The sequence below is a fragment of the Symphodus melops genome (genome assembly GCF_947650265.1).
Source record: "Symphodus melops genome assembly, chromosome: 20".
NCBI classification, from domain to species: domain Eukaryota; kingdom Metazoa; phylum Chordata; class Actinopteri; order Labriformes; family Labridae; genus Symphodus; species Symphodus melops.
In genome coordinates, this window is record NC_136710.1 from 20,068,410 (window position 1) to 20,078,660 (window position 10,251).

The window sequence follows — 10,251 nt, forward strand, 5'->3', positions numbered from 1 at the left end:
GTGTGTGTGTGTGTGTGTGTGTGTGTGTGTGTGTGTGTGTGTGTGTGTGTGTGTGTGTGTGTGTGTGTGTGTGTGTGCTGTCAGACAGGATGTGGCGGTGTGTTGATTCCTGTCACAGCGGGCTGAGGAGCAGAGCTGCAGATGTGTCACATGATGTTCTGCACGAAACTTCATAACGAACATGAAGTGTGTGATCCAGTTGAGTCCTGAACCCGCCCTGCAGGACGCCGTTTGAGTCCTGAAGCCGCCCTGCAGGACGCCGTTTGAGTCCTGAAGCCGCCCTGCAGGACGCCGTTTGAGTCACACGTCAGGTCTGAGAACCATCCGATGTGTCCTCTACACGTGAGGAGTCTAAAGACCAGCCTCTCTCTTTAAAGACCTACATGTGGACCAGGAGTACCCGGGTCTGAGTGTAGTCCTGGGGTAAAAGGAAGACCCTGGTAGTCCCCAGCCCCCCTGCAGGGATGAAGGCCTCTGATTGGTTCAGCACAGCAGGGTGTTGGATCAGTGTGTCTCAGACCGTCGTCCTGATTATTAAACGTGTGTTTGACGTCTCTCTCCTCGCTCGGACGGTGAGACGGACAAACACGCTAACACGCTAACATGCTAACATGCTAACACAGACGACAAAGTGTTAGCACCACGATCCTCGGATTCATCCACTCACACTTCATTTACTTCCCAGTTCACCTCCTCTCACCTTCCTCCTCCTCCTCCTCCTCCCTCGACTCCTCTCACCTTCCTCCTCCTCCTCCTCCCTCCAACACCGACTCCTCTCACCTTCCTCCTCCTCCTCCTCCTCCCTCGTCTCCTCTCTCCCTCCTCCTCTTCCTCCTCCCTCCTACATCGACTCCTCTCACCTTCCTCCTCCTCCTCCCTCCAACACCGACTCCTCTCACCTTCCTCCTCCTCCTCCCTCCTACATCGACTCCTCTCACCTTCCTCCTCCTCCTCCTCCCTCCTACATCGTCTCCTCTCACCTTCCTCCTCCTCCTCCTCCCTCCTACATCGTCTCCTCTCTCCCTCCTCCTCCAATTCCTCTCACCTTCCTCCTCCTCCTCCTCCCTCCTACACTGACTCCTCTCACCCTCCTCCTCCTCCTCCTCCTCCCACACAGAGCTTCATGGTTCAGCTCTCGTATGCAAACGTGGGCGAGGTCATGCAAAAAGAGGAGCGACACGAGGAGAAACCCTGGTTTCCTGTTAACGTGCGTCCTCCTCCTTCAGCTGCAACAAGACTCAAAGAACTGAGACCAGGACTGAGACCAGGACTGAGACCAGGACTGAGACCAGGGCTGAGACCAGGGCTGAGACCAGGACTGAGACCAGGACTTCAGTGATCCACAAATCACCAGGGTCCTTCAGTCTGTGATTGATCCAGTTCAGACCAGCATGGAGACTAAACGTGATACTGATCCAGTTCAGACCAGCATGGAGACTAAACCTGATACTGATCCTGTTCAGACCAGCATGGAGACAAAACCTGATATTAGATTCCAGGTTATTTAGTGACCTGCAGCGACCTGCAGACGTCCCCCCTGAAGTCCAGATCCCTTGGACCCCTACGAGGACGAGCTCCTGGTGGATTCAAACCAGTCAGTGAATGTTTTATAATTAACTTTAGACGTGTTTCATGGCGTTACAGTTCAACACACACACACACACACACACAGAGCCCTTCAGGCCTCACAGCGTCTGGGTCGTGTCTCCTCACACACACTCTGCCATCTGGACAGCGAACACTGTGGGAGTTAATGGATGTGCCCGCTTACATAAGGTAGACTGGGCCTCTGCTTTCATTATTCACCAAGCAGTCCTACACACACACACACACACACACACACACACACACACACACACACACACACACACACACACACACACACACACACACACACACACACACACACACACACACACACACACACACACACACACACACACACACACACACACACACACACACACACACACACACACACACACACACACACACACACACACACACACACACACACACACACACACACACACACACACACACACACACACACACACACACACACACACACACACACACACACACACACACACACACACACACACACACACACACACACACACACACACACACACACACACACTGCTGCAGGACAAACACCACTGAGCAGCTACACAAGTAACCACCTTTCAAAACACCAAGGTCCATCCGTCTTCTGCCTGCTCAAACAGGCCGTTTGGAGATGTTCCCTTCATGACATCACAAAGGGCAGTAGCCCCTCCCCTTCATGACATCACAAAGGGCAGTAGCCCCTCCCCCAGGTGGGTGACACTCCCACAGCTAGGTGTTTGTTCTGCCCTCTGAGTCTGCCTTCTCACCGTAAACAATAGGACATGGAGCCAGAAAGCAGCGAGTACACCCGAGCCCTTCCAGAGAGGGGGCGTGGCCAGACACAGCTCATTTACATATTTAAAGCTACAGACACAGAAACAGCCTGTTCTGAGCAGGGCTGAAATAGAGGGGTTTATAGACATGATCAAATACAGGATCAGAGTGGATTTACAACAACACACTTCACACACATGATGAAGAGGAGCGAGGACACTGATTTCACCTGAAGAAGAAGAGGAGGTCATGTGACCTTTAAAACACGGGTATTATTCTTTAAAGTGGGTTCAAATGTACAGTAGTGAATCATTAAGAAGGGAAAAAGCGACTTCCTTCATTAGATGTCATCTCGAGAACGCAAACTCACGATTGGACGTCAGAAATGATGCAACTTCTGCAGGATTGCAAAACACACTTTTGAGTAACTGTCTCACTGGGATCATGTGTGGCACAGGATACGTTTGTTGGCAGACTGGTTTGGTGTCCTGAAGCGTCTTTGTCAGCCTCTGTGTGTGTGTGTGTGTGTGTCTTTTCTCTAGTTACATCCCCTGAGACTGGCGAGGGGAACCCCCCCCCCCACCAGCTGCTGAGCTCTGAGAGAGAAAGCACGCCATCAGGCTGCAGACGGAGCGAGCCACTTTCAGACTTGAGGAGAAAAATACAGGAAGTTAAAGCAGGAACTGTGCAGCCGTCACTGCGTGGTTGCAGTTCAGGCAACAATGCATGCTGGGAAGGTTCAGACAACAACGGGTTCATCTCGTCCTTCTCCACAGATTTAACTTTCTGTGTCATTGAACTAAAGTCCGTCAAACACGAGTTCACAGGCCGTGTGGGGTCATCACAACGAGAGCGCCACAGAGACGTCTGTGAAGACACGGAGACGAGGACACACGAAGCAGAAGTGAGCAGGCAGCCCACATCCGCTGCACCACACACACACACACACACACACACACACACACATTCACACACACACACTTCACCGACATGCATTCACACACACTTCACCGACATGCATTCACAGTCTCACTCAATGACACAGAACAGATGTAAACAACTGACAGCGAAGGCCACAGCCATATGTTGAGCTCTGACACACACACACACACACACACACACACACGTAAAATGACCTGTGAGCCTCGTCACATGAACACACTTCCTGTCCTCATCGCTTATGACACAGCTGCTGGACCTCTCAGTCATGCTATAGAGAGAGAGAGAGAGAGAGAGTGTGTGTGTGTGTGTGTGTGTGTGTGTGTGTGTGTGTGTGTTTCCTGCTCTCTACAACAGGCTCTTGTGTCTCACGACCCCCTCAGGTCATGTGAGACTTCACTTTATTAACTTTGTGCTCATTTCTGCTGCCTCTAAACAAACTCAATCTGTGCTCTGTGAGCCCGAGCCCGAGCCCGAGCCCGAGCCCGAGCCCGAGCCCGAGCCTTCCTTCAACTCCTGCTACGGCGCCGCTGTGTCAAATTGAATTAAAGTGAAATTAAAGGACGAGTTTCCTGCAGACACAAGGATTCTTCTTTTATTGCTTTTTAACCCTCAGCGTCTGTGCTCATGTGTGTGTGTGTGTGTGCTCGTCTCGCTCCATGTGTGTGTGTGTGTGTGTGTGTGCTCGTCTCGCTCCCTGTGTGTGTGTGTGTGCGCTCGTCTCGCTCCATGTGTGTGTGTGCTCTCTTCTTCATGTGTGTGTGCTCTCTTCTTCATGTGTGTGTGCTCTCTTCTTCATGTGTGTGTGCTCTCTTCATGTGTGTGTGCTCTCTTCATGTGTGTGTGCTCTCTTCATGTGTGTGTGCTCTCTTCATGTGTGTGTGCTCTCTTCATGTGTGTGTGTGCTCTCTTCATGTGTGTGTGCTCTCTTCTTCATGTGTGTGTGTGCTCTCTTCTTCATGTGTGTGTGTGCTCTCTTCTTCATGTGTGTGTGTGCTCTCTTCTTCATGTGTGTGTGTGCTCTCTTCATGTGTGTGTGCTCTCTTCATGTGTGTGTGCTCTCTTCATGTGTGTGTGCTCTCTTCTTCATGTGTGTGTGTGCTCTCTTCTTCATGTGTGTGTGTGGGCTCTCTTCTTCATGTGTGTGTGTGTGTGTGCTCTCTTCTTCATGTGTGTGTGTGTGTGTGTGCTCTCTTCTTCATGTGTATGTGTGTGTGTGTGCTCTCTTCTTCATGTGTGTGTGCTCTCTTCTTCATGTGTGTGTGTGCTCTCTTCTTCATGTGTGTGTGCTCTCTTCTTCATGTGTGTGTGTGTGTGTGTGCTCTCTTCTTCGTGTGTGTGTGCTCTCTTCTTCATGTGTGTGCTCTCTTCTTCATGTGTGTGTGTGTGTGTGTGCTCTCTTCTTCGTGTGTGTGTGCTCTCTTCTTCGTGTGTGTGTGCTCTCTTCTTCATGTGTGTGTGCTCTCTTCTTTATGTGTGTGTGTGCTCTCTTCTTCATGTGTATGCGTGTGCTCTCTTCTTCATGTGTATGCGTGTGCTCTCTTCTTCATGTGTATGTGTGCTCTCTTCTTCATGTGTATGTGTGCTCTCTTCTTCATGTGTGTGTGCTCTCTTCTTCATGTGTGTGTGTGCTCTCTTCTTCATGTGTATGTGTGCTCTCTTCTTCATGTGTATGTGTGCTCTCTTCTTCATGTGTGTGCGTGTGCGTGTTAAACCTTCTTAAAACAAAGACGTGAAGAAATCAAAACGACCTTTATGAAACACAGACGTGACGAGCTGCAGATTTAGACCTGCCGTCTTTGAGACAACAGTCACACACATTTTAGAAGTGGTGTGTGTGTGTGTGTGTGTGTGTGTGTGTGTGTGTGTGTGTGTGAAAGCGTCTGTCTCAGGGTGGATCCACAAGGTGCACGCACCTACAATGACGGGGCTTTGTTCCCTCCAACCGCTCGCAGCTACCGGGAAACACACGGGGGGAGGCGAGCCAAGACTCCGTCTTTGTGTGTGTGTGTGTGTGTGTGTGTGTGTGTGAACCTTTGACCTTCCTGAGGGAAGCTGCTCCAGCAGGGAAGAAGAAAAAGAGGAGGGGGGGCGGGGCCTCTGCAGCCCAATGTGAAGACGACACAGATACATGAACATCCTGCACACACACCATCTCAGCCTCCGTCACTCCAACATGCACGTGTGTTTCACTTCCTGTCCACTTCTTCACCCACGTCTCGCTGACGATGTCGTCTATCAAAAGTGACCACGTCAGTATTCTCAAAGCTGAAGCACGCACCGTGTCCGGGCCGCACCATCCAATCACGTTTCTTGTTTTTGTTTCGCAGCGACGTTTAAAACCACTGACACACAGAGTCAGCCTCTGAGGACAAAGAAGACAGTCCGGCGTCCTCGTCGCTGTCCTGCAGGTAAAGCGAGCCGGGCTGCAGGAGGACACGGGTTTCACCCTGTGAGGGGGGGGGGGGGGGGGGGGGGCGCCATCAACCCAGGAGCTCTGACTGTGAGGAGAACTTTATGAATGCACAAAGACTTCCCTGCTCCTTGAGCAAGTCGCTGTGTGAAATCACACTGCCAACCCGTGTCATGAGAGACGAGTCGTCCATCCCCCTCTCTCTCTCTCTCTCTGATCAATAAAGGCTTCGCTCGCCCCCCTCTGACATGATTCCTGCTGAAAACAAACGACCCTCTGAGCGGCGTGCGTTTGTGTTGATGCCTGAGCGGATGCTGTGATTCGTTCAGTCTCTGTCCATTCACAACGCAGGGCGTGCAAACTACGCGTGGTCAGCGTTTCAGACGGAGAGGTGAACGTATGACCGAGTAGTCTCAGGATGCGTCTGTAGAGGGCGCTACACGGCGTACTCTGCAGGCCACGCCCCCGGTGACCAGCAGCCACACGGGCTCAGATCACAGCACGGAGCAGGAAGTAAGAGAACAACAACGTGTGCAGCGAGCGCCGTCAGAATGGTGAGACGGGCTGCAGCGAGAGGAGCGACCGGCGCGGCGGTGCGTGGGCGCTTAGCGACAGCGGCGCTCAGACTAGCTAACAGCAGCACATTTAAGGAGGTTTGGTCAAAGGTCAAAGGTCAACACACGTGACACATGAGAGGGTTTCACCTCTCTCTCCATCTAAACACACACACACACACACACACACACACACACACACACACACACACACACACACACACACACACACACACACACACACACACACACACACACACACACACACACACACACACACACACACACACACACACACACACACACACACACACACACACACACACACACACACACACACACACACACTAACTAGCAGGTATCTGGAGGAAACTGAAACCCCGTCATTACTCGACCTCAGAGACGGACGAGCTGCTGCACAAACCTGTCCTCAACAACAAATGACTATCATTGAACCAATCAGAGACGAGCACCGCCCGGGGAATAACAGCGAGACGTCAGACAACACTGAGCTCCATGTTGAGGTCGACTCACATCATTTTAATGTCACACTTTATGAGTCTCAGTTTGAAAACTAAAAACGTTGTCACGATACGATAACTTTGATTACGTTTCCAAAACAGAGCAACAAAACAGAAACCTTCGCTTTGGTCTCAGTTTTCCCTCCATCAGGAGGAAAACGGTCTCAATCGTGTCTTTGACAAATAGAAAGAGAAAATAAAAAACATTTGCCAAATGGTGCAACAAAAAAAAAACACTAAAAAGAAGAATCCCGGTGTTTGATGCTCGCCGTGTCTGATGGCGTAGGAAGGAGTGAAGCATTCGCCTCTTTCTGGTTTTAATCTCAACCAAGACAAAAAAAAAGAATCTTTTTGGTTTTTTTACGTTGTCAGACTAGAAAAACAATCTGAAAGTTCCTGCAAAGACTTCCTGAACCACTGATGAAACGACCAAAAGGCCTTCTTTGTGTTTTCCTTCTCCCTTCTCATTTACACAAGTCGAAATTGCCTCCCAGGCGTTAAGCAACCTTAAGTGTCCTCGTGCAATCTGATCCCGGCCTCCGTGCCACACGGCCGTGTCACTTACACACACGCTGAGCTCCATCTAAATTGTTTATTCAAGAACCTGCACTTGGATAAACATCCCAATCAGGAGGCAGGTATGAGGTGCTCATCATCACTTCCATGTTCATTAGTGCTGGGTTTCCCCGGCAGCAGGTGCCTGTGTGTGTGCGTGTGTGTGTGTGTGTGTGTGTGTGTGTGTGTGTGTGTGTGTGTGTAAGGCCTCGTCATCCCACAGGGCCTAGACCTGGGTTGTTATGAGCAGATGGTCATAATTAGAAAAGCACAGAAAGCAGCAGCAGCAGCGGCTGTGATGACAGAGACAGACAGGCGGTGTTACTGTACGTCTGTGCAGATTGATTTCAGGTGTAATCCTCTTTAAGAGGAGAGCGGGCCAAGGTAGCTGCTTTTAATCTGCACAGTCAAACACAGCTTAGCTCCCACTGTTAGACACTCCCTGCTGGCTGTGTTCATGTCCTGTGAGACTTTAGTTCAATGAGATGAAGTCAGTGACACACACTGAAAGAGAAAGCTGAGTCACAGTTAAAGAAGTCATGTCGAGGTTCAGACTTTAAGGAGGATGTGTTGAGGAAGAGGAACTCACATATCTGACATGTTTTCTCCTTTTTTCTTTTTTCCTACGACTACAGAGCTCCTCTGTAGAAGCTTGAACTTTACTTTAAAGAGAAAAACAAGTAAACAGCTCTTAAAATTCACCACAACTTCCTTTCAGTCCAGCAGGCAGGAACATCCATTTGAAAAACACTGAATTCTAGCTCGCCTGGCATGTTAACGTCAACACTGACGCAGGAAGCCTCCCCCACATGAAGCCTGATTTATACTTAATAATATAAAGTTTGGAAAAGTCCAACTAAGCCGAGGTGAGGAGAAAGACCTCTTTGTATGAAATATGTAAAAAAAAAACAACTTTAAAGCTGTGACAGTCAACACTTAGAGAAGTTTTTGAAAACTTTCAGAGAAAGGAGACGAGGTTCTTCCTGTTTAGGGAAAAGAGGCAGGTGTCAACTTAGTCCACCAAGCAGGAACCCACTGGATCAAAACCAGTACAGACACAGATTAGTTTAAAAAAAAGACAGTTTAACTGAGAGTTTAGAGTTTTATATGTGAGCCGAATTAAGAGGTGGGCCCTCAGGATGAGAAAGAAGTCACAATTCAGCACTTTAAAGATTTGACAAACAAAACCTAGACCGGTTTTTAAAAAGTCTACAGAAAGGAGTCGGGGTTCGGCAGAGACCTCTCCCCCCCGTTAGAAGAAGAAAAAGGGGGCAGGTGTCGATAAAACAAAAGGCTGCCCGTTCGCTTTGTTGCTTTTCTAAGTTAAAGATGAAGAGTGTGAGAGGAAGAACCGACCTGCGTGTGTGATGTCGGACAGGTCGTAGTTCTTGGCGCTGCGGGGAAACTCCTTCAGTTTTCGGTTGGATAAGTTGAGAGCTCCGCTCGCGGCAGCCTCCTCGAGCGCCTTCTCCACGCTCCGGCTGGCCGCTACGGTGGCCGGCAGCTGGGCTCCTCCATCCCCAGCAGCCATGAAGCGCGCGCAGCCTCGACCTCCTCTCCTCGGATCACTGTGTTTCAGGCTTCCGCTCCACTTTCATTCCCCGCTGATTCTTTACAAACTCCAAACCGAGTGCGCGAGCGCTTCCCGGTGAACTTCCGTAGGTTAAAAAAAAAAAAAAAAAGTACAAAAATTAGATCCGAGAAAAATCCACAAACGACGTGAGACGACGTGGTCGCGTGCTCCTCTCACACAACGGGAGCCCTCACTGAGGAGAAGAGAGCGGCTCAAGCTGTCAATCTTTCAGGAAGTCGCGTCAAGCTCCCGCGTTTTACGACCATAACACCGGAAACAGGTTTGAGTCCTTCAAAATAAAAGCCTTTATTTTCTTAATTCGGCACGTCCATTTTCACAAACTCGTGTAGCAGCTGAATTTAGACGTAATAAATCAAAGCAGACTGATAATACATATTGTTTATGAGAGTATGATAAACTACATTTACAGTGTTTACATCTACATTTATTATTTATGTGTACATTTATTTTAATCAGCGACCAAACAGAACTATTTATTACTAAATTAAAATCTTAAATTTTGAATACGAAGGATCAGAAAAAAATAATTATTTTATGTAATCTAATCACAACAAAATACATTAACAAAACACATGAATCAAACTAATATAATACCATCCACTAATCGATTTTAGGGGGACAGTAGCTCAGTCTGTGGGGACTTTGGTTGGGAACCAGACGGTCGCCGGCTCAAATCCCAGTGCGGATTAAGTCTGGAAATAAGTCTGGCAGCTGGAGAGGTGCCTGTGCACTTCCTGAGCACTGCCGAGGTGCCCTTGAGCAAGGCAATGAGCCCCCTCCAGCTCAGGAGTGCATGTGTGTATATTTCAGCCTGTGTGTGTTTAACAACAGTTTATAATTAAATTTCCCCTCTAATGATTTACTTGTGAAATAAAAAAGAGTAAAAATATTTGAAGTTATTCCTAAAGAGTAGGAACTAAAACAATTCTTAAAAACATTTAACAATTGTTGTTACGATTGATTTTACTTTGAAAGTGAAAACGGAAGTTGACCTAAACTGATCTGCGTTCTACCTGTGTTTCACGAGGAGGGTTTTCGGAAGGGTGCAGCCTGCGAGCGCGAGGAGGCGAGACGAAGAGTGGGCGTGGCCAGAACGCTAGTATTTTTGAGTGACATATTTGGTGGGCGGGATCTCTGCGTACATGTTTCATGAACAAACCAATCAGATTATGAGTAATAAGGAGACATCTTGTGACAAAATGAAAAGCGTGAACCAATCAGAGAGCTGCGTGCTTAATGAGGAAGTCAGGTGATCAATTATTGTCCCATTGATCATGAATGGAAGATCCT

The 10,251-nt window shown here is 48.9% G+C and overlaps 1 protein-coding gene across 2 annotated transcripts in view; it reads right to left on the minus strand.

The window, feature by feature from the left end:
* Nucleotides 1-9,215, minus strand: part of lrch4 (leucine-rich repeats and calponin homology (CH) domain containing 4) — a 30,784-nt gene extending 21,569 nt beyond the window's left edge. Inside the window, exon 1 of one of the 2 annotated variants that reach the window (XM_079371798.1) lies at nucleotides 8,724-9,215. In XM_079371798.1, the coding sequence (XP_079227924.1) occupies nucleotides 8,724-8,898 (175 nt within the window). In that variant the 5' untranslated portion in view covers nucleotides 8,899-9,215. The remainder of the gene's footprint in view (nucleotides 1-8,723) is intronic. The other variant, XM_079371797.1, reaches the window with a different exon arrangement.
* Nucleotides 9,216-10,251: the final 1,036 nt, after the last annotated feature.